At 49.7% G+C, this 22956-nt stretch overlaps 2 protein-coding genes across 3 annotated transcripts; one reads left to right on the forward strand and one right to left on the reverse strand.

Annotated features, from left to right (window-relative positions):
* Positions 1-673: 673 nt before the first annotated feature.
* NAB2 (NGFI-A binding protein 2) lies at positions 674-6065 on the forward strand. Its single transcript, XM_069079918.1, has 7 exons — positions 674-732; positions 1438-2296; positions 2815-2948; positions 3320-3371; positions 3504-3636; positions 4030-4218; positions 5201-6065. Exons 1-7 carry the CDS (start codon positions 689-691, stop codon positions 5308-5310), a joined length of 1521 nt encoding a protein of 506 aa, XP_068936019.1. The 5' UTR covers positions 674-688; the 3' UTR covers positions 5311-6065.
* A 472-nt stretch (positions 6066-6537) lies between these two features.
* On the reverse strand, positions 6538-22956 carry STAT6 (signal transducer and activator of transcription 6). 2 transcript variants are annotated; one of them, XM_069079906.1, is made up of 22 exons: positions 22513-22956; positions 20325-20460; positions 19769-19907; positions 19205-19288; positions 18579-18717; positions 18318-18370; positions 17709-17857; positions 17047-17178; positions 16600-16788; positions 16153-16240; positions 15856-15978; positions 15271-15363; positions 14810-15016; positions 11659-11753; positions 11398-11534; positions 10702-10848; positions 10113-10176; positions 9867-9980; positions 9244-9339; positions 8099-8173; positions 7702-7818; positions 6538-7542 (listed from the first exon to the last, which is right to left on the reverse strand). In XM_069079906.1, the coding sequence occupies exons 2-22, from the start codon at positions 20438-20440 to the stop codon at positions 7350-7352; spliced, it is 2550 nt and encodes an 849-aa protein (XP_068936007.1). In that variant the 5' UTR covers positions 20441-20460; positions 22513-22956; the 3' UTR covers positions 6538-7349. The 2 variants fall into 2 exon arrangements, with proteins under 2 accessions (XP_068936007.1, XP_068936009.1); XM_069079908.1 differs by having other exon boundaries at positions 9885-9980; positions 22513-22955.

Here is a 22956-nt window from a genome sequence, read left to right on the forward strand (position 1 = left end):
AAATTATTCTGTAAGGGGACCGGGTATAGGGAGCTCAGAAAGAAAACATAATCGGGAGAGTGGGATGAAGGTAGGGAGAAAAAGGGTGGGGGCTGTGAGTCCGTAGAAAAAGAGGCCCAGGGCTCTGTTAGTGCTGAGTATAAGAAGAATATTACCCAGTCCCTCATTTCCTGCCCCAGGCACAGTTTGACAGGGTTGGTGGTATCTGGAACTAGGAAGCTCCATCCCTAGGGCAAGCCCCATCGCTTAGGATTGGCCTCGGTGCCCCCGATTGGTTTAGCTTTAGGACCGCACGAAAAAGAAAACAGGCTTTTCAGTTGCTAGAAGCAGACCTCTTTGAGGGAAGAAAACAAAGCTATCTTATGGGACAGAAAGGGATGCATTAATTTCCCTTAATTTCTGGTTCTTTGTACACAGCTTGAGTGCAAAGGGCCTCTATTCTAACCCCTCCATCATTCACTACTCCTCCCTTCTGCAGAGGTGGATAGGAATAGGGAAGAGGTGGGAGGTAGGAGGTGGGGGCCCCAGGGGCGGTCGCACCCACACACTCAGCCACTGTGGAAGTCTGCGTGGGCAGAACAGCTCCTGAAGGGAACAATGAATACACCCCTACCCTCCTCTCCCTTGGCACCAGGGCCCTGGGAGGCTTTGGGGGCCATAGAGGGGGTGTAAGAAGGTCACTACAAAGATGGGGAAGGGGAACACTCAGAAAAGGAGCTCTGTGGACAGAAGGTCAAGGCCTTAGAAGTTACTGATGGGGGAAGGGAGGTGCTGCTTGGGTGGGTAGGGGATGAGCCACACCCCTTTCAGCTCAGCTTTCAGAGAACTGGGGCTGGGGGAGGCCCTGTTTTCCCTGAGCTCTTCTTCAAACCCACTGAGGAGTAGAGCAGAAGATGAGGGGTGCTTTCTGTCATGCCCTGGGGGAAGAGAGATGTCCTATGGGGTGGGGAGTGGAGTTTTGATATTACTGTATACTCAGTAGAAGAGGCTTGTGGAGAATGTTGGGGAGGGAGGAGTGCTTGGCCATACTAGGTATATACTGGCTCCAGTTTAACTGGCATGGCAGTTAAATGTGGCATTAACTGCCATGGATTTCTAATGCCAGGATGAGAGAAAGCAAGATGAGTGAAAACAGAGAGAACTGGGGAGCCTTTGGTCCCGTTGAGGTTGGGCACCAGCACTTCCTACTTGCTGTGGCAGATGGATGCACAGTTGTTCCTGGCACATGATAGGTACTTTAATAAATGCTTCTTAATTGATGCCAGTCTACTTTCCCAGATCTGCTTAGAGTCTCCAATTTGAGCAGGTGAACAATGAACCTTACTTACAAGGAGTGTAGAAACTCTGGATTCACAAGGAGGAAGAATGGGCTGAGGGGCTGGTGGCAAGCTGAGGGAGCTTCCCTGACCTCTCTTCTTCCTGTGTGCCCCTTCCTAGGACCAGTGTTCCAACCATGGCCCTACCCCGGACGCTGGGGGAGCTGCAGCTGTATCGGGTCCTGCAGCGTGCCAACCTTTTGTCCTACTATGAGACCTTCATCCAGCAGGGGGGGGACGACGTTCAGCAGCTGTGTGAGGCAGGAGAAGAAGAATTCCTGGAGATCATGGCACTGGTGGGCATGGCCACCAAACCCCTCCATGTCCGACGTTTGCAGAAGGCATTAAGGGAATGGGCCACCAACCCAGGGCTCTTCAGTCAGCCTGTGCCTGCTGTGCCCGTTTCCAGCATCCCTCTCTTTAAGATCTCTGAGACAGCAGGTGGTCGAAAAGGAAGCATGAGCAATGGACACGGAAGCCCAGGAGACAAGGCGGGCAGTGCCCGAAGCTTCAGCCCCAAGAGTCCATTAGAACTGGGAGAGAAACTCTCTCCCTTGCCTGGGGGCCAGGGAGGTGGAGACCCTCGAGTCTGGGCTGGCGGGAGCACTCCTGAGTCGGACGTTGGTGCTGGTGGAGAGGAAGAGGCCAGCTCGCCTCCTTTCTCCCCACCTGCTGGGGGTGGGGTCTCTGAAGGGCCTGGGGCAGGTGGGGTGGGAGGTGGTTCAGATCGACTAGAACCAGAAATGGTTAGAATGGTGATCGAGAGTGTGGAACGTCTCATCCGGAGCTTCCCCCGGGGAGATGCTGGGGAGGTAACGTCCCTCCTCAAGCTGAATAAGAAGCTAGCTCGAAGTGTAGGGCACATCTTTGAAATGGATGACAATGACAGTCACAAAGAGGAAGAAATCCGAAAGTACAGCATTATCTATGGACGCTTTGACTCCAAGCGCAGGGAAGGCAAACAGCTCAGTCTGCATGAGGTAAGGACCTCAGGGTCCCCCTCAGAGTTTATTGACTTTCCCCTACCTCCTCCCCCTGCCCCAGCTAGTCTCTAAAAATCCCAGGCCTCCTTCAATACCAATAGTTTCTTCAGACTCTTGGCTCCTCTACCTGGCTTGACGGAAGCCCTCATCCCCACCAGAAGGGGAAAGTTTGGTACAAAAGAAAACCCATCCGTTTGTTGCTAAGCATGTCCCAAGTGCCACCAAGACCCCCATAATTGTTGGGGAGGGTTTTCACCATTCCCAGGAAGCAACAGGTTGACCCTCCTCCCAAGCCTTGCCTTTGCCCCTTAATCTCCCCCTCTCCTATCACTGGGCTGCAGCTTGTATTCCTTTCAGAGAGTTGGGAAAAGAGATAAAAAGAAATTATTTGTCAAAATATAATTCGACCGTAGCTGGAGGTCTCATTTCTGGGCACAGTGATAGAGTGCTGTGGGTTAGGGTTCCCTCAGAATCAACTTCTGTTCCCTGACTCCTCTGCCCCCCAATCCTTACAGTTGACCATCAATGAGGCAGCTGCCCAGTTCTGCATGAGGGACAACACACTTCTACTCAGGAGAGTAGAACTCTTTTCCCTGTCTCGTCAAGTGGCCCGGGAGAGTACCTACCTCTCCTCTCTCAAGGGTTCCAGGTGAGACCCCTTTCCCCCTGACCTTCACTCACTGAAAAGCAGATCCCCTCTTCAGCATTTTCAGTGACCTGGATCCTCTGTTCTTACTCCAAGGGTAGGATTAGGGATATTACCCAGAGGAGCCCTAACCTCTGAACCAAAACCAGCCCCTGATCACAAAGCACATTGACGTCTTCCCTTCCCCACCCCAGCAGGATGAGAGAAAGGCCACTTCCCACTTCACCTATAGTGAAACAGACCTGTTAATAGTGGTGCCTGAACTGTGGCCTCTATCAGGATCATTTAATGCCAGATGGACCCTGGCACAGAACCTGCTCGTCCCTCCCCAACATGTCCCCTGCCCTTCTTACCCCAACCCTCTTCACCTGCAGGTTGCACACAGAAGAGATGGGGGGGCCACCATTGAAGAAACTGAAGCAGGAGGTGGGTTTCTCTGGGGAAATATGGGGTTGGCATTGAGGTGGACCCTAGACCTTTATCCCAGTGGTGCTATGGAACTGTGCTGGCATCTCCCCTGCTCCCTATTGTTCATTCTTTCATTTGGGTTGCCTGCAGGTTGGGGAACAGAGTCACTCTGAAATTCTCCAGCCACCTCCAGGCCCCGAGTCCTATGGGCCACTCTACCGCCCCAGCTTGGAGGAAGATAGTGCCAGCCTGTCTGGGGAGAGTCTTGACGGACACTTACAAGGTAAGTGGAGGTGGCAGCAGCAGCACAGAGTGGACTTCCTGAAGGGGTGGGGCCCTCAGGGTTCTTTGTGGAGCTAGAGAGCTGTTTGCCCCTTCCTTGATAAGAGGGTGGCAGCAGAATCCTTGCGTTTAACCCTTGCCCAACAAGGAGTTGTTGAGTAAAGAAGGAACCTATAGTGCCTGGCATGTTGTGGGTGCTTCATAAATGCTCATTGATCAGTCAATTGATTGATCTCTGGAACCGGGCAGCAGGAATAGCTTGGATATAGTCCCTGTTTAACCCTTACCTGGCCCATAAGGGACTAGAGGAGACCCTGGGGCAGGCTGAATGGATCTCGGGGAGTCTATATTCCATGTTGCCATCATATGTCTGACCAGTGCCCCATGCCTACAGCTGTGGGGTGCCCAAGGCTGACGCCTCCCCCTGCTGACCTGCCCCTGGCACTGCCCGCCCATGGGTTGTGGAGCCGCCACATCCTGCAGCAGACGCTGATGGACGAGGGGCTGCGGCTTGCCCGCCTTGTCTCCCATGACCGTGTGGGCAGGCTCAGCCCTTGTCTGCCTGCGAAGCCACCCCTCGCAGGTGAGACAGCTGGCACTGTTCCTTAGGCCTTGTGCTTTGGGGAGATGAAACATTCAAGCAGGGGAGTAGGAATGTTAAAATCAGAGGCATATTATGGGAAGGATGGGAGCAATGCAAGGGCCTGGGGAGGACAGATTTACATTTAGGGACCTATAGAACTGTGAAGTTTCTACATGGGGAATGTAGGAACCTATATTTTGATGCCTAATTGCTCCACAAGTTGGGGAATGGGGAATAGTTAGGGATGTGGGAAAGTCACTGAAGGGTGAACAGAAAAACATCTTAGGGAGGAGAGGATGTAACAACGGGGAGCATAGTAAGGACTGTTTTGGAGATGGGGTAGCAGGGTTGTTTTAGGGGAGATGGGGGCAGGGATGGGTGTGGAAGAGCCAAGTGGGGAGGTTCAGTGTAGGGAGTTAGGGGGTGGGGGAAGAGGGTGGGGGCAGCTGCTAGGCTGAGAGTGACGCAGTAGGTGAAACCACCAACCCTAGCTCAGTATTTTTAAATGGTGTGTGGGTGGAAAGTGGGGGTGGAGACTGGGGGGGCTTAGGCCTGGGGGAGGAGTTGGGAGGTGGCTTCCTGTGTTTCTTTGGCCGCCTTTCTCACCACCACCCCCCCCAAGGTTCCCCGAAACCTCGGGGGGGTGGAGGGAAAGGGAGGGGGGCAGGAGTGGGGTGAGCCTGAGAGGCCCAGGGAAGGGAGGGGAGGAGAGCTGGAGAAGGGGGGTTGAGGAGGAGAGGTCATAGCCAACTCGCCCCCGCAGCTCCTGCTAGAACCAGAAATTCCAGCAATACAGCGGCAGGAGACCCAGAGCCAGAGAGAAAGCTTTAGAGCTCAGGAGCCAGGCACAGTCTGGGCCTGGAGATGGCTCAGGAGGCAGCTGGTTCTGGCCTTTGTTCCTTTCTGTTCTTGGGGATTCCATGTGGGAACTGGTCTTTCTTCCACCCCATGCCCCTTCCTAACCTGTCCCATCTCCCTGCAGAGTTTGAAGAGGGGTTGTTGGAACGGTGTCCTGCCCCTGGGACCCATCCAGCCCTGGTGGAGGGCAGAAGGGCCAGTGTGAAGGTGGAGGCCGAGGCCAGCCGGCAGTGAGATGTCTAACATGAACTGGAACCCCTGGACCTCTGCCTCCCACAGACCCTGGACTCTCAGATCCCTCTGATCCTCCACAGATCCTCCCATCTGCCTCCCCTGCTCCATGGGCATTGGACAAATGGGGCATCAAGCAATAAGGCAGCCAGAACGAGGGCAGAATCTGGTGCCCCTTGGCTTAGAGGGAAGGGGATTCTGTGTGAACTCTGCCTCTCAAGCACTTCTCCTGGACATTCTGGGGTTCCTCCTCTCTCAATCTCTCATACACTTTCTAGTTTTGAACCCCTGTATCAACAGGTAAACACTTTGGATGTTAGGGGAAATGTTGGAGCCATTCTGGGAGGGTCCAGAAGCTGAGAATGAAAACTGTTTTCTCAGTGCAAGTGGGGGAGCCCAGAGGACCCCGGCTTTCCCTCCAACTTAACCTCCCTCCTCCCCCTTGTTTGTGCTTCTAGTCTGTTTCTTTAATTTAACAAACGCTGCAGTTTACTTCCACCCCCTCAAAAAAAAAAAAAGATCATCAGTCATCCCTCCTCCCCCTCACTCAACTGGGGGTGGAGTGGGCTCCCCTGAAAAAAAAAAACAGCCCTTCCCTAGCTCCCTCTGGAGGGCCTGGGTTGGATTCAGGATGTCCCCCACCCTGGGACTGAACTACAGCGTCTGTCTGAGCAGTTAGAACATCTGTCCTTTCACACCGTGTACAGTAGATTATTTATTTTGTTATTTTGGAATAAAATTTATTTTATGGCTTAGGATTCATGACCCAGAGGGTGGGGGTGGCTTGCATTGGGATGAATCTGGGATAGGGTTTGGTATTTGAGGGGAAAACTAGAGGGGGCCCTGGCTTCCTGTCCAGGCTGCAAGTGGAATTTTTAAACCTGAATTGGGCAGATGATCCAAATAGCCTGCTTGGGGCAGCCTGGAGGGGGTGGGAGGTGTAAGTGGTATTGTCCCCATTTTGTGGATGAGGAAAATAAGAATGAGTTTGGTAACTTGCCCAGGGTCATGTGGCCAGTGGGTGTGTGAGGTGGGATTCAAACCCAGTTATGGATTTTAAGTCCAACCCTCTCTAGTGAAGGTAGCCTGGTCAAATATTACAAAAAGTGTTTCTTTTAAACAGAACTGCTGTCACGAGAAGGAGAAAAAATGCTATTCTCTCACCCACCAGAGACCTCTGAGGCCTGGGGTTTGCTGAGCTAGCAAAAGCCACGCACACATACACACATATGCAAAAACAGGAAGATACATTTATACTTGTGTAGTCACAACAAACTCTTGCATTTGCGAAGTTACACACACTAAAACAGACAGACCTGCCTTTGTGCTATCGTACGTGAAAAGTCATCCACACATTTTTGCTTGTGCAGACACAAAGCCTCTGTCTACAAGGTGTTTTTTTTATTCTTAAAATCTGGGTGAAACCCACACCAGAAACCAACTGTACAGACCCCTCCTCTTTTCTCCATCCCCCCACCATACTGTTCAAACCCCAGTCACCAGACTACCTTGAACTAGCTCCTCCCAGCTCATCACTCTGGCCCCACACAACAGTGCAAATATGGAATCGTGTCTCTGTGTTTCTGCATGTGGGTCCTATGTCCACGGATGCAGTAGGAGGGAATGTTCTCTGTGCCCTCACCTGTGCCCTTCCCCCATCCTCACCTGCTGCACATTTCCATGAGGAATGCTTGTGCCTCCTGCCTAGAGTGGCATGTGCTGGCATGTTTGGGCTTCTTATTTGCAGACCAACCTTCCTTCCTCTTCAGGAGAGGTGGTGTGGGGGAGTAAGAGATCTGCAATGCCCACAGCAGATTCTCCTGAAAAAACCCTTTACTCTGATGGATAGTGGGTCTATCAGCAGAAGGGCAGGGGACCCCTCATTATGAACTGTCCTAGGGAATGGGGTTAGGGGGGTGGGGCAGAAATCATGGCCGGAATTCCAGATGAAAGCAGGTTCCGATCTCCAAATGTTGGTGGGAGCCTGGGGAGGTCTTTTGAAGGCTTAGAAGACAAAGCAACCCCAGACTCTCCCATTCCCGTTAGGGTCCCCAGCTGGGATTGGCGCTTAGGTCTAGATGTGAAGGAGGTGCCAAAGCAGGCTGCCCATAGTGAGAGGTGGACATAAGGGGCTGAATGGGCAGGGGCCCTGGCCCTGTTTCCAATTGGCCCTCCAGGAGAAGCTTGGTCAGGTCCTGATCAGTAGGGGGCAGCAAGGCAGGGAGGTCTTCACTCCTTATGGGGAGATGCAGTTGTATTAAGGGAAAAGTTCACCCCTCTCATCTCTTAGATATAGCCCTTCATGCCCCTCCCCCAGCATTCTTCCAGGTTCTACCCTTCTCCATCCAGTGCCTTTCCCAGCACCAGCCCTTCTCCACCATTCCCAATACTCACCAGTTTTCTAAAGGAAACATGTGCTGCCCTAGTCCTTCTTCCTCACCCATGTTCACATCTGGGCAGACCATGGAGTTAGGGTTGTGGATTGCTGGATCTCTGGGTGGAATCAGAACCCTTTGGTGGCATAGAAGAGAGCAAATAAGGATCTAGGTTTGGGGCGTTGGATGTTGGCACTCAAAAGGTGGGGGACTTTGGGGGATCTGTTCTGAAGATCACACGCTCACAGAACTAGAAGCAACCTTAAGAGGTCTTCTGGTCCAGCTCTTATAAATCAGGAAACTAAGGCTGAGAGATTAAATGACTTGCTCAGGGTCATCAGACGTAGGGCAGCAATGAGCAATGACTAGAGGGTTGGAGAGAGGAAAGTAGTCCCCGTGACAGTCCTGTTACTCACTGAGGATGTGGTTGGTCAAAAGTCAGGTTCAGCTGATTCATTCTAGGAGCCATCACTGTCATCTGTAGGGACGGTCTGCAAGCAGAAGTAAAGGTGATAAGGAAGGGAGAGATTAGGAAGGAAGATATATAGTAGAAGCAGCACTCAACTTGGAATCTGGGGTTCGGGTCCAATTCGACCACTCTCTGGTATCATCAAGTTATCTAGCATCTCAGGACCTCAGTTGTTTTATCTGCAAGATGGAAGCCATTGGACTATAACTTCCAAGGTCCCATCCTTCTCAATCTTCTGGTCCTATCAACAGCTAAGTGCAAACAGATGGGATGATCTCTCAAGGTATCTCAGCTCTAACCCACTATGATTGTCACAATTCCAACCTCCCAAAGAAGCCTTAGTCAACAGACATTCATCGAGTACCTACTAAGTGCACAGAACTATGCTAGGTATAGGCATAATGTGGGACTTAAAAAAGGTAAGATACAGTTCCTGCCTTAAGAGAGACTTCAGCCTCATAGGGGAGAGAAGAGTGACACTGATGAAAAATGAGCATAGTCATAATAGGCATCCCAAAGCCTTCTGTAATCAGTAACACAGCAGTAAGTGCCACAAGAAGCCAGAAGACAAGCCTGGGGCCTGAAGAATGAATAGCAGAAGAGTTTGCTAAGTCTTGCCTTCATTCTCCTATTCCAATAGGTAGTCTTTTTTTTTTTTTTTTGGAGACTGCGTCTCTCCATCTCTCCCCAAGCTAGAAATGCAGGGACCACTCAAAGGTCCAATCCCACTAATGACGAGTGCTGGAGATTTAACCTGCTCTGGTTTCCTGACCTGGGCTGGTTTACTCATCCCTAGGCAGCCTGGTTGTCCTTCCCTCCCCTGCTCCAACCCAACCCCAGCCATATTGGTTCCAGACTTAGTGAGGACACCTGATTAGTTTTGCCTACTGCAGCTCAGAACTCTCAAGCTCAAGCAATCCACCAGCCCCAGTGTCCGCATAGCATGCCCCATCATGCCTAGCAATAGTAGATCATGATAAAAAAAAATTCAGGATCCTCTGTCCCCCATCAAGTGGAGGGGCAATTGTGACCAGATCTCCCTCTCACCCAGTTTGGATATCATCTGACTTCCCTTAGATGGATTAGACTTACTCTTGGAAGTTGGACAGCATTTTATGGGGCTCCTCCAAAGACTGTACATGAAATTGAGACTGCATAGGGTGTACCGGGAATACTGGGGCCCTGGGACTGAGGGACAGAAAGGCCATCTGATCACAGTCCATCTCCATTACTCCATTATCACCCCTCCAGGGCACTATTACACCCATTGTGTTGAAAGGAAAACTAAAGAACCCAGTCAGAGGTACACACACACACACACACACACACACACACACACGGGAGTGCTCGCTCACACACACCACATACACCCTCCCCTTAACAAACCCCAAGTAGCCATTACTAGCTCCCCAGGCTCTTCCTACCAATAAACTATTCCCATGAGCCAATTGCTTAGTAGTCTAAGAGTCAATGGTGTGGTGGAAAAGTGGTCAGGAAATCTGGATCCAGACCCCAGCTCCAACCTTGTGTGACCATGGAAAGATCACTTAATACACTCTGGGTCTCTGGTCCCTCATCTGTAAGATGAGGACAATAATCCAGTCTCTATTCCATAAGGTACTTGGGGGAAAATGTTTTGGAAATCTTAAAGCACTACATCAATGTTAGTTATGTATTATTATTACTTTCCCCCTACTATCCAAAGAAATCCTTACACCCTCTCTGATACAAACTGTGTGGTAAAGGACTCAGGACTGGGTTGAAGATCATAGGTGGATGTGGGCACCATGGCAGTCAGTTGGCTTTCCAGAGTAGGTAGTGGCTGGTCCCTGAATGAGGATAGGGAGACAAATAGGTATCTAACCAATGGACCCCACAGTTCATGCTCAAAGGTTTAACTTCACATGAAAATGTGTGGGCACCACAAACTTAGTATCTGGTCCCTTTCCCACCCTACTCACCGCTCAACAGTCATCTTGATAGTAGCTGGGACATAACCCCTGCCATCCTTGCCCATCTGTTCCGCTAGGACAGAAGGAGAGAAAAGAAGAGATTGGAGGGTCAGGAAAAAAACAAGGTGACAGGATGAGATGGATCTAAGGTGGAAGGGATACAGGAGAATTAGGAGATGGAAGAAAATTAGGGAGAAGAATGAGGAGACTAGGGAAATGGAGGCCAAAGAGATTGGGTAATGGAGAAACAAGGTGAGAGGAGATAGAAAAAGAGGATGGGGAGTTAGGGTGATGAAAGAATGGGTGACTGAAAGCAAGGAGATGAGGGGAAATGGAAACGAGGGATTGAGATGGGGAAATAAAGAAACGGTAGGTAGAGAGCTAGAGATAAGTAGCTGAGGGATATGTAGGAGGAAGTGTAGAAGACCAGCTATAGAAGTATACATACACAAACACACACATACATGTGCATATGTGTGTGCGCGTGTGTGTGTGTGTGATATATGCTATAAAATAGTAGGATGGAGGGACTAGGAAGTCTAGAAGGGCAGGAGTTCTGAGTGTGTGGGGGGAGGGAAGGGAGAAGATTCTAGCTTACGTTTGTAATGGCTCCGGAAGGCTTCATCTTTGGGTTTCTTTGGGTAGAGGTTCTTAAGCTGAGCTAGGTCACGAATCCGGTCTCCCAGGGATCTGATAGATAGATCCTTGGCAGAAAATGGTTGGATGTTCTCAATCTGTGGTGTACCTAGGAGGAGGAGAAAAACCCCGAGTCTCCTCAATTCAGACCACCTCCACTCTTCCTGGTCCCATTAGAGGTGCCTGACTCAGATCACGAAGTCAAAAGGAGCGTGACCCAGATGTCCTGAATCTCTGGTACTTTTGGGTTTATATTGTTAAAGTACACAGAGAGAATGGAAATTAAGCCCCACGGCACAGGCATGAACGGTCACAAAGGAAGAGAGAGGGATTTCTGGATTCTTGCTCTTTTTTGGAGGACCCTAAGAGGAAAAAAGGCTTTTGGGGGACAAAGACCTGGGTTTGGTGGCAATGTCCTAGAAGAAGTGAGGGTTCTTCAGGGGAGTGAGAGCCAACGTGGTTCATCCTTACAGAGAGAAGAGTAGGAAAATGGAGTTGAGGGGCTGACTGCAGTAGGAAATGAGGGACTTCTGAAGGCTAGAGAGACCCATGAAACAGGATGAGCAGCAAGGAATCACAGGGGTATTTCTTTACTTGGAAAGCCTCTGCCCAGGAAAGAATCCTGGGTGCACAGGCAGGGAATCTGAGATGACTTTACCATCTTGGCCCCGGATGATGTGTGCAATGGTGATGCCCCCAATCTCTGAGTCACTGAATCGAAGGAGAAAAGTACCGTCTGGCTCATTATGGAGTAGGTTGTTGACATACTGTTTGCTGATGAAGCCAATAATTAGCCTGGGGACCAGGGAATGAAGAAGGAGGATCAGAAGCTGTAAGGACACTGAGTATCCATGGGGAGAGGGGAGAAGAACTCCAGAAGAAAGGGATTCCTGAATGCCATCGACCAGGAACAACACACCTGTCCGACCAGTAGCTGCGGAGGCAGCGCTTGGTGAGATCCAGGACGCCATCAAACCACTGCCAGAAGGTGAAACCACGGCCAAGGAGGATCTCCTAGGGAAAATGATGGGGGGTGAGGGAGCAGAGATAGGGAGAGAGCTAGAATGAAGGCACAGAATTGGGGCCCATTCTGGGCACAGTCAGAAGGCAGAAAACACAGCATCTGCATGTGCAATCATGCAAAAATGGAGGCTGGGAACACACCACAGTGTTGGACAGCTAGGTGGCACAGTGGAGAGATCCCTGGACCTGGAGTCAGGACTCAGCCTCAGACACTTATTAGCTGGGTGACCCTGGGCAAGTCATTTAACCTTGTTTGCCTCAGTTTCCTCATCTGTAAAATGAGCTGGAGAAGGAAATGGCAAAGCACTCCAGTACTTTGCCCAGAAAACCCCAAATGGGTCATGAAGAGTGGGACTCAACTGAATGACAACAACAGCTTAAAGCCTAACCTAAATGTTCCCTGCTTTAATTCTAATTCATTCCATCTTCAGTCAGTCATAACACTTGCTATATGGCCAGCATTGTACTAAGTGCTGGGGACAGAAATAAAGATAAAAACATTCCTTGCCCTTAAGGAAAACATAGTATAGTGGAGAGAACACTAGCTCTGGAGTCAAAAAATCATCCTGCAGCTCGTTCCAGTACCCATATGAGCACTGTATGATAAGAGACTATTCCACTCTGGTTTCTTCGTTGTAAGAGGAAGGGGCATGGACTAAATAAGCTAAGGTCCCATAGCAATCAGTCTTATTATTCTATGGAATAATAGAGACCCTCCACAAAATCCCTCACTATATACCGACTGAGTAAAACCCCTGTTTTCTTTTCTCCAGGTTGAACAACTCCAATTCATTTCACTGTTCCTCATCTGACCTGTTTTCCATACTTTTCATCTTCCTTATGTCTCATGTCCAGTTCTACATCATATCCTTCTTAAAGGGTACCAGCCAACTGGACAGGATGCCTTAACATGGGCCTGGCTGCATGACTTGCAGAGTCTTGGTCAGTAGGGGCCAAGGAGGGGTCATGGCTTCTTTTTAATACATCCTACCAGGTTGACTTTTCTTGCACAAAGACACAGGATAGAAGCCTCATATTCAGCTTGTGGTGTTAGGAACTCTAGGTCTTTCTCTTGCTGAGTCCTTGGTGAATTTTTGGTTTCTGACCCTCAGTGAGAAGATTGGGGGTAGGGGTGGGGGTGGGGGGTAGAATTCTGTACTCATCCCCATTGAAAGTTATCATTATCTGCCTCATAGGGTCATTATGAAGAAACTGACTTGCCAAGTAGTTATGGAAATGTATTTGTATTATTATGCTGATTTGAGGGAAGGTGGCATTTCCCTAATTGGTCAAAGTAATTTTAAATCACTTCCTTTCCTCCTTTATCTCAAGAGGAGGTAACATGTTAATTTAAAATAAAAGAGTTAGAGTAAGTCTGAGGATGTGAAATACCATCTCTGCTATTAAGTAGCCATATGCTTTTAGACATATCATTTAACCTTCCTGGGTCTCAGTTTCCTCATCTTTAAAATGAGGAGATTAGACTAGACCATAGGTTTCAAACATGCAGTCCCCAAGCTTCACGTAGCCAACAATACTCCCAAACCAGCTAAAAATACAATTTATTTATAAACATAAATATTTATTTATTTAATGAAATAAATAAAATATAATAAAACATAGATAATGTCGATATGTAATTTTCTAAATCAATATGGGATCCTTATGTGACCCCATTTCTGTTTGAGTCTGACATCAGTGGACTAAAGGACCTCTAAGATCCTTTCATCATTAAACCCATGCCCTTACCAGCATCTACAAAGACAAGGAGCAGATTGGTCATCCATCATCAACATTTTAAGGATCTATGCTTTCACTGATGTGTGCACTCCCTTCACTGAAGCAAATAGCAATCCTTCTATGGTTTATTATAATCTGACTTTGTGTGTCATTGTGAGCCTAAAATTGCAGCAGCCAACCTTCTGATAGTAAATTTTTTCACACGTAGTAAGACTGGCCTTTAGACAGTAGCTCATCAATTGGATTGCTAGACCTAAACTCCACATCTTTCCAGCTAGGTAGAGCCTGCCATTACCTAAACTCTTAACAAAGCCTTAAGAACCCTGGGACAAATCTTGGGACCTAGAGAAAAGATGAAATATATCTTCCTTTTTTTTGGTAGAAAGCTTGAGGACTATGAGGATGAAATGTCTGTATTGTCAGATTCCATCACTGTATTAGTTTTAATTACGGTTTTTCTTTGCTATAAGGAAAGGATCATTGGGAAAGGGAGAGACGGTGGGGGACTGTGATGTGAAAAGTCAGCAATAAAATTATTATTGCAGTTTTTAAAAGGAACCTAGAGTAACTTCCAGCCACATTATTGGATTGGATGACAAGTCATTAATGAAGCTGATAAGTAAAAGGTCTCAGGAACCAACTAATTCAGGGCCCTACTCTAGGGTACATTTTGTGGAACTTGGTCAGGGCCTTCTAGATGGTTGGAATGGGCAGGACTGAGAGTGGTTTGGGGGAGATGATAGGTTTGGATGGATATGAGAAAGTTGTGGCTATCACAGGGCTGCCAAGGGTAAACACATTTTTATTTCTCAAGTCTACATTATTAATACTTTTTTAAAAAATATTTTTAATGAGGGCCAGCCAGGTGGCTCAGCGAGTAAGAGCACCGGCTCCAGTGTCAGGATGACCTGGGCATCAAATCCGGGCTCAGATACTTAGCACCACACCCAGAAATAACTGGCCATGTAACCTTGAGCAAGTTACTTAACCCCGATTGCTTAAAAAAATATATTTTTTTAATGAAATAAATTTTATTTTTCCACATTATTCATACATTATAGGATCTCAGAAGTCATCCCTTCAATCTCCTTATAATTTATAGGAGTGACTTGCATGCAAGTATAAACATCAGGACCAGAATTTGCACTCCAGATCCTCTGCCTACATGCAGGATTGTTTCCATTGCATGAGGATACTAGATTTCCTTAGCATGGTTACTCTCTCCACAGGGGCATGCTGCTTTGGAAGGTTTAGTGTTTTCCCAGGGTTCCTGGGAGAAGGATCTAAGAAGAGAAAAAGGGACTGACCTTGTTGAACTGTGCCCATGACACAGTGCGGTTCTGGAAGGTTTCCATATTGAGGCTGTTGTCATTAAAAATCTTCTGGGCCAGAAAGAGGAAATGTTCAGGGAGCAGGCCCTGGCTTGTTCCCACCTCTGCCATGAATTTGAGGTTCAGAGTTTCACACATCTTCTCCCAGGGTACCCTTTCAGCCACCATGAAGGGTATTCGATCCTTTGGGGGGGTCAAGAGGGTAAGGTAGAGGGAGTTAGCCAGAGAAAGAACTCCCGTCTCCACACAGTGCTTTTCTCTCTCTTTCTCTCTCTCTCTCTCTCTCTCTCTCTCTCTCTCTCTCTCTCTCTCTCTCTCTCTCTCCCTCTCCCTCAGTCACTCTTGGTCTGTTTCTGAGTCTCCCCTGACCCTTCCCGTTCCTTCCTTCTGACCCATCCCTGCAGCCCCTCACACAGATCCAAGACCCCCTCACTCACCATCTCTGAGAAGGCATTGTCCCATAGAATAGTGGCTTTGGCATTGTTGTCCTGGTTCCCATGGACAATGACAACCAAGGGAAGAGAAAGAGCCTTGGGTAGAAAAGTAAGATGGAGGAGAGAACCTCCTTAGTGGGGAGAGTCATAGCTGGGCAAACGGTTGCTTCCTTCCCTGGTATGGTGGGTTTTTTGGGGGAAGGGGAGAGGGAAGGGGAAGGAGTATTTCCTGACCCCTTTAACCTTTTTGATCCCTTTAATGTGACCCATATGGGAAAAGAGTGGGTGGGATATCCCTGCAAGGGATGATGACCACTCATCATCACCTAACCATGATGGCTAGATCTCAGAGGGATGGAGAGGGAGGGAAGGTACTCAGAACACCAGTGGCATGAGGGAGAGGAAGTGGGGGACAGGGCTGAGATTTCTGGTAAAGCCACAGAGAAGATGGCCATCTTGGTAGAGGGGAGACAAGAGCACAAGGGAGAGAGGCATGCTGGGAAATCCCAGACTGCGACTAGTGAAGGGAGACCGAGGGCTAAAATTTCCAAGTTGGAGGATCCCAGGGTTAGATGTTCCAGCAGTTACCTGGAGGTGGAAGGTGAGATTGTTGGGTCCTAGGGTGAAACTGGTAGAAAAGAGGACAGCACACTTCTCTTCTGTTACAGACTCTGTGCCTTTCCGTTCACAGCGCTTGATCTTCTTCAGTAACTGAGATGGGAAGGGTACATTCCAGAAGAGAAGCCATGAGTGGACTTCGATCTCCAGAGGGAAGGGCTATGTCGGACCCCCTCTCTAGGGAGACTGGGCCCCTCTGGATAGACTGGGCCGGAAGGCCTTCCTCTCCCTCACCTCCCTCTCACCTCCCACCATCTGGCCCCTCACCAAGTTCTTAAAAAGGGCAGAGCAGCAGTTCCCTGGGATGCTGTTCTCCAGAGGCACTGTATTATTGGTGATTTCTCCTGTGCTTTCCCTAGGGAGAACAGGGGTAGAAAAGGGTGTCTGTGATTTTTATGTGAGTATATATTTGGTCTGGTTCTGGCTGGGGTCAGATGGCTGAAATCACTTCCAATTTTCCTTTTTCAAATCTTTGTCCCCATTTCCAGATTTCCCCAGGCTAAAATTGAGTTAAATGAGACCCATGCTCTCTATTCCAAGACTGAGATGTTTTTTCTCCTTATGACTACTGTAGGTCCCTCATTTCCCCCTCTAGAGTCATCCCCTCATGGCAATAGGCACCCCCATCCCTCCTAATCCTCTACAGACTTTGTAGACCATATGCAGGAGCCCCACCCTCCTAGGAAGTCCCCCAGCCCCAGTCCCTTCACTTACACTCCAGCCCCTGATCCCTGGGGATGATTCAGCTCCCTGGCTTGCTTCTCAGTCACCATGTCTGCCCTGACCAGGGGTGTCTTGGCTGGAGTTCCCAGGAGCCGAAATCCCAGAAGGAACCGAACCCCAGCCTGGAACTTGGTCTGTGTCTTTAGCACCTGGGGAGGCTGCTTCTCTACCAAGAAAGAACTGTAGGGAGAGGGTCACGGGGGTACTATGCCAGGGCAGTGGGCACAAGTGCCCCACTCTTGGTTGCTTCCCCCATAGTACTCTCTGTGGTTCTACCTCAGGCCCAAGTCCTCTTCAAGGTCCCTCCATCTACAACATCCTCCCTCTTTCCTGGGTGTCTGCCCTCCTCCACAATGGGCTGATCTGGGCAGGGGGTGGGCAGGGGGAGCCTAATGGGGGAGCTTCTGTTCAAGACGTAGAGATGCCTGAAGTGAATACCTGGTAACCAGAGTCCGAAGGACTTCATCCAGCCGGCCGTTCAGTGCAGCCTGGACGTTGGGCTCCAGCTCCCCAGTGGCCCCACCCACCTCCTGCTGCAGTTGGGAATAAATGTCCACCAGATTCTCACACCTGGGGCCAGGGACAGGGGTGTCAAGGAGCTCTCGCTTCTGACCACCCTGCTCCAATCATGTTCCCCTCCAGTGTCTGTTACACATCCTCAGTCCCTAGGTCCTTACTTCATCTAATTCCCACCCTGAGCAAGTGGCAGAGAGAATGAGGAGTCATGATTAGAAACTCTGAGAGGTCTGGCAGTAGGGGCAAAGAAGCTTTGGGGTAAAGGGAGCAGAAACTCTGGGGCAGGGTCAACTAAAAGGCTCCAGGGTGAGAGAGGAAGTTGTTCTGGGAGTCAAGAAAGTTACCATTTGGGGGGAAGAAGGCCCTAGGGTGCTAGCCTCTAGGTTGATGAATAGGACAGGTCTCCAGGGAGCTGCTATTCCTTGCCCTCCTCCCTCACCTTGTCTCTGAGAGCCCTGTGCCAATGCTCACAGATCCAAGCATGACCTTTTACACAGCCTTCATCCACTTGACTTTGCCCTCCCAATCTGCCCACATCTCCCATCACCTTGTGATCCAAGTGCCCTCCCCACACCAGCTCTGACCTCTCTTGAAGGGGTGCAAGGCTCTCATCAAAGGGCGCTCCATTCCCTGCCAGCTGCTGCTGACGCTTCCAAATCTGAATCTTCTTTAGCACCAGGGCCTGGGCCCCCTCCAGCTCCCTGATTGTCTCTTGCAGTAACCTTGGAAATGACTAGGGAGTGGACAGGGAGAGGCAGAAGGCTCAGAGAGACTGGTTTCATCATCACCTGCATCCCTTATCCAGTCCCAAAGTCCCTTTTTCATTCACACCCCACCCCCATCTCAGGTCTTCTTTACTGTGAGGCAGTCTGGCTGAGAGCTAGAAGGAGCTCAAACCCCTGTTTGAACATAAATCCCACATCCCAAGCAAATAATCATCTAGGCCAGAGGTGGGGAGCCTGCAGCCTCAAGGCCACATGTGGCCCTCTAGGCCCTCAAGTTCTGATTGAACCCAAATTTCAAAGAACTGTTTGGATTCAAAGAGCTGCACTTGAGGACCTAGAGGGCCACATGTGGCCTCGAGGCTGCAAGTTGTCCCCCTACCAGCCCCTGCTTGAAGTCCTGGCCCCGCCCCCATCTCCCCTTCTGCCATACTTTGAGCTCACTGGTTACCTCCTCAGGCCCTCACTTACCTCACTTGAACTTGTTCCATTAGTTGGTTTCTCCATCATGTTCTGCAGACACACTGAGGGGATTGAGGTGTGGAATAAAGAATTCAGAGTCAGTTGGAACTGGGGGGCAGAAATGAAGGTGCCATCCCCAATCTTACTAACCCCACTTACACCCCCCAGACCCCCAGGGACTGCCTGTGGTAGGGAAACAGCCTTGTTGGGCTCTCCCCCCTTGACCTTCTGGACTCACGGATATCTGCACCTTAGCTCCTTTCTCCCTACCTTGTCCTGAGTCCCTCCCCTGCTGCAGGGTCTCCCGGAGGGTCCTGATCTCTCCCACATGGTGCTGCAACCTTCGAAGTATCATGCTAAACTTGAGTTCTTCTTGTTTCCAGTGGAAAGTAAGAGGCAAGTGATGGAACTACAAGAATAAGAGATGCCATGAGGCTGAGTCATGCTTCCATCACTCATTTACCCCCCACTCGGGTCACTGCCCATCTCCCTGTCCTGGCCCCTCTCCATGCTATGGAGAGGATACACCTCTTCTCTTCTCCCTGTGCCTTGGCCTTCTTTTCAGGATGTGCATCAATGCACACACATGCACACGCCCACCATGTCTGACTTGCTGTAGCCTCCTTGGGAAGAGGGAACAATGGGGTCCAAAAATTCCCTTTCAGACCTTCCTTCTCCCAAGACAGCTTCCCACCCTCCACCCCTCCCGCCATCTTCTTTCCATTTCTTCTTGGGATTTGCTCCGGCCCCAGGCCAATTTTTAATCATCTTGGCGCTAAGCCTCTCGGGTTCATCCTCTGGATGGTTGTTAGAGGACACTTTCTCCCACTCCCTCTCATCTCCAGAGCCTAAGCCCAGAGACTGAATCAGTGGCTGAGGGAGTGCAACTGCAATACCTGCTCCATGACGGCCACCTTTTCTCCTTGTAAAATCTGTCGGAAAGTGGCCACCAGCTTCAGCGGGTCTCTCTGGTATAAACTCTGCAAAGGTGGCAAGGAAGGGTTGGTTGGTGCTGGTCGGGCCATCAGCTATCTTCCATCCCTATCCTGCTCCAAATACACACAACCCACCCTTAGGGAGCCCTGGACAAATGGCTACCTAAAAGACCAATGCCATTCGCAGGCAGGGCGAGTGGCACTGACATTCCATCCTTCCAACCCGAGCCTTCGTTAAGTGGCCCAACAGAGCACTGGTTCTGGAGTCAGGAAGACTCGAGTTCAAGTCCAACCTTGGACACTTAGCTGTGTGAACACAGGCAAGTCAGCCTCTGTGTGCCTCGGTTTCCTCAAATGTAAGAGGAGATAATAACAAGACCTACCTCCCAGAGCTGTCGTGAGGACTAAATGGGGTCCTGATTGTAAGACACTTAGCATAGTGCCCGACACACAATAGGTATTTAATAAATGCTAGTTCCCTCTCTCCCTTGCCCTAGCCCTGCCCCAATTGCAGGGCGGGCTCACCTCTATGCTACTGATGTGCTGCATGGTTGTTCTCCCTTCTCCTTGTTCTCCAGCTGCAGCCTTCAGCTGCTGGACAGTTTCAGAGAGCAAGGCGCTAGCTATCCGGCAGGAGAAAGCATCAGAGCCACCTAGGAATTCCCTGGGAGAGAGAAGGACAGAGTTTTGAACAGAACTCCCTACCACCCCACCCCATGACTTCTCTTCAGATGAGAGCTGCTTGACTCCCTTCCTCCAGTTCTCCAATTCATGCTATCTATCCCCTTGCTTCTTTATCCCCAGCACTCTTCCTGTACCTTCCTCTGCTGCTACCATCCATGTTTCCAAATCCAAGAGTCCTTGTCCCCCTCCTCCCCAATCAGGGCTGACTCTCCTCTTTGTGGCCTCAGCCCTTCCCTTTCAAACAAATCCACCTCCCTTGCCAATTTAGACAATTTCACTTGGACTTTTGTAAATCCATCTTCAGAAATCTAGGGAACCTGGGGTGAAGGGAGGGAATCAGCATGATAATTTCAAGGACATAGGAGAGGTACTTGGAACAGGGTTATACCAGACTCACCAGGGTTGGTTCTCCAGCCAGTCTCCGAGGAGATGCCGAAGTCGTTGGGGAAACTGTACAAATAGCCCCTGGAATTTTTCCGGGGGCATCTTGGCAACCAGACCCCAGAGAGACATAGTCTGATTATGAGGCGTGCCTGGAAATGAAAGAATGAAACCCATTGCCAGAGGAGGAAACCCTGAGTCCCAAGATCTCTGTTTCTACTCTGTTTACATGCCCTCCCTCTACAGTCTCCAAGCCAGAGGCATGAGTCCCTGGACCTTAACCATTTGCCTTCCTCCTCCAGTCAGATTTCACTGACGTTTCTCTCCCAAAATACGGCGCAAACGACCTGCTTGTCCCCACAGCACATCTAAGCACGATTGAGCTGGGCACAATTTCTGAGATAAAATAATACTTTAATTTAATTTAATTTTTTTGTTTTACAATATCTGGCAGTAGGAGCAAGGGGACTATGGGTGGAGAAAAGGAAAATAAAGAGAAGAGGATATTTGGGAGGGAGAAATGGCAAGATAGAAAGGAGGAAAAGACCTAAGAAAGAATGAGAGAAAGAGAAGAAAGGAGAGAATTGGAGAGAAAGATAAAGAGAATAGAGAAGAAAGACTAGAAGGAAATAGAGAAGAAAACGGAGGTAAGGGAAAAGAAACAGAGAGAGAAAGGGAGATACAAAGGAAGAATAAAAAGAAGACAGGAAATAGAATGGAGAAGAGAATGTGAGAAAAATACTGGGGAAGGAGGGAGGAAAATAAAAGGAGAGGAAGAGGGCTGAAGAAGAGGAAAAGAGTCAAGAATCAGAGGGTAAGGCTGAAAAAGAAAGAAAAAAGGAGAGGGAGAAGGAGAAATGAAGTGCATTCTCCAATTTCTGAGCAAGCAATATTTGTGGGTGTAGGTCAGTAGTTCCCCACAGGCCTCTCAGTTCATATTTCTGAGATGATTTCTACCTCACAGGTGGGTGGGAGGAGGAGGGGAATGGAAACCCCCAAGTGATGAAGACGAGATTGTTACTTAAGGGTTCTCAACCTCATCCTTCCCCCTGAAATCTCAGCCCCCCTCCATTGCCTCAGCCTTCCATGGAGTAACAGTAGGATTCCCCAGTAAGAGTCTCTCCATCTGGCACTCCACCTTCTTTAGCTTTCCCAGAGTTAAGCCCCCCCTAATTCCCTCCCTTTCCAATACTAACACTTTCCCCCAATAAGATTTTTCCCTTTGGCCAGCCTCCTGTGTCCTTCTCCAGGGTCCTAGAATATGTCTGGAGCCTTTCAGAAAGAATAACAGGAGGATGTTTTAGGGATGAATGAGGACTCACTATCCCCCCCTTCCCCACCCCCTCCAGCATCCTTGAGCAGGAAAAGGAGGAGAGAATTTTCTCCCCTCAAAACCCAAGGGGACCTATTATCTTTCCCAAACACGAAAGGAAACTGAGCACTTTGAACCTCTCCAGTTAGGCCCCGTCTCTAGGTTTCCAGAATCAAAGTCAAAATTGCTGCTAACACCACAGTCTGCTTTGGGCCCATATCTAGGGATAGAAAAGGCAGGGTCAGGGTGTTTGTGTGGGGCTTAGATGGGTTAACTGAAATCTCAGCCCCTTCAGCAGGCAAGGGTTTGGGGAGGGGAGGGGGGAAAGGAAGCAGATAGGAAGGGGAAGCAGTGCATTTGTATTAATTAGGGAAATTCCTTCCCCCTCCAACCATGAGGTCTGAAGCCCTTCCTCTAAATCACTAATCTCCATCCTGGCCACACCCCCATGGCTGAGAGCTAAGAGGTAGGGGTGTTAGGACTTTGACAGGGTCTTTCCCCCTAGCTCTTCATCAACTGTCTTTGGGCAAGGGTACTAATCCCTCTCCCCATTCTCTGGAAGGGAGAGGGAAACCTCTTACCCTACCTCCCACCATGACACCTTGAGATACTCCCTCAAGGGGTGGGGAGTAAGACACAGAATCCCAGCCCAGGTACAAACCTAGGGAGGAAGGAAGAAACTTTCTAAAATAAAATACTATCCCGCCACCCTTACTTGAAGTCTCTAGAGTTCCTGTATCCTCCCGCGCCCCTAGGGCATTTTCTAGGGGCAGGGAATTTGAGAATCTTCCTTCCCATTTAACCTCCCCTTACCCAAGCTGGGGAGGGCAAATCTCAGCCCCAAGAATAGCCCCCAACCCTCCCCTCGTCAGATCCTTCCCCTCCCCCTCACCTTTGGCAACCCCTTTGGTGTCTTCTCCCTCTCTCAGTGGACACTGCCCGGCCCCATGGGCTTGTGACTCTGTCCAGCAAGTTGGGGGGCCTCCCCTGTTAGGGTACCCCCCTTGATTAAAAAAACCCCAACTCTTCCCAGGTCTTCCTCTTCAGTAACAGCCACCGCTGCTTCTGCCTGCCGTTTCCGGCTTCTCTGCTTGCCTTGGGTCCCTCCCTGGATCTCTGACGACAACAGAGAAGAGAAAGTGTGCCAGAGGAGGAAGAGGAAGAAAGTGGGTGTGTATGTACGTGAGGGGGGGATCCCCGACTGGAAGCCCAATCTCAGGTCTCTAGGTGCACACTCATGGCCTTCTCTTGCGTCTCAGGTGGAGCAAGGGTCCTCACTCTCCCTGTTTCCTGACCTCCCTCCTCCTCTTCCCAGCCGTTCTCTAGGGACGGAAGC

Source organism: Petaurus breviceps, unplaced genomic scaffold (assembly GCF_028583685.1).
Source record: "Petaurus breviceps papuanus isolate PSGF00001 unplaced genomic scaffold, PetGlider_PUasm1.0 154, whole genome shotgun sequence".
NCBI lineage: Eukaryota > Metazoa > Chordata > Mammalia > Diprotodontia > Petauridae > Petaurus > Petaurus breviceps.

Excerpts from the sequence above, each read along its gene's own strand:
- NAB2 (XM_069079918.1), top strand. The coding sequence starts at position 689 with ATGGGGAAGGGGAACACTCAGAAAAGGAGCTCTGTGGACAGAAG. Across the intron at positions 2,297-2,814 it reads AACAGCTCAGTCTGCATGAG|TTGACCATCAATGAGGCAGC; the intron begins GTAAGGACCTCA and ends CAATCCTTACAG. Across the intron at positions 3,372-3,503 it reads TGAAGAAACTGAAGCAGGAG|GTTGGGGAACAGAGTCACTC; the intron begins GTGGGTTTCTCT and ends GGTTGCCTGCAG.
- STAT6 (XM_069079906.1), bottom strand. The coding sequence starts at position 20,440 with ATGTCTCTCTGGGGTCTGGTTGCCAAGATGCCCCCGGAAAAATTCCAG. Across the intron at positions 19,289-19,768 it reads AGCACATCAGTAGCATAGAG|AGTTTATACCAGAGAGACCC; the intron begins GTGAGCCCGCCC and ends CCACCTTTGCAG. Across the intron at positions 7,819-8,098 it reads TTTGACCAACCACATCCTCA|GGTTCTGATTCCACCCAGAG; the intron begins GTGAGTAACAGG and ends ATGCCACCAAAG.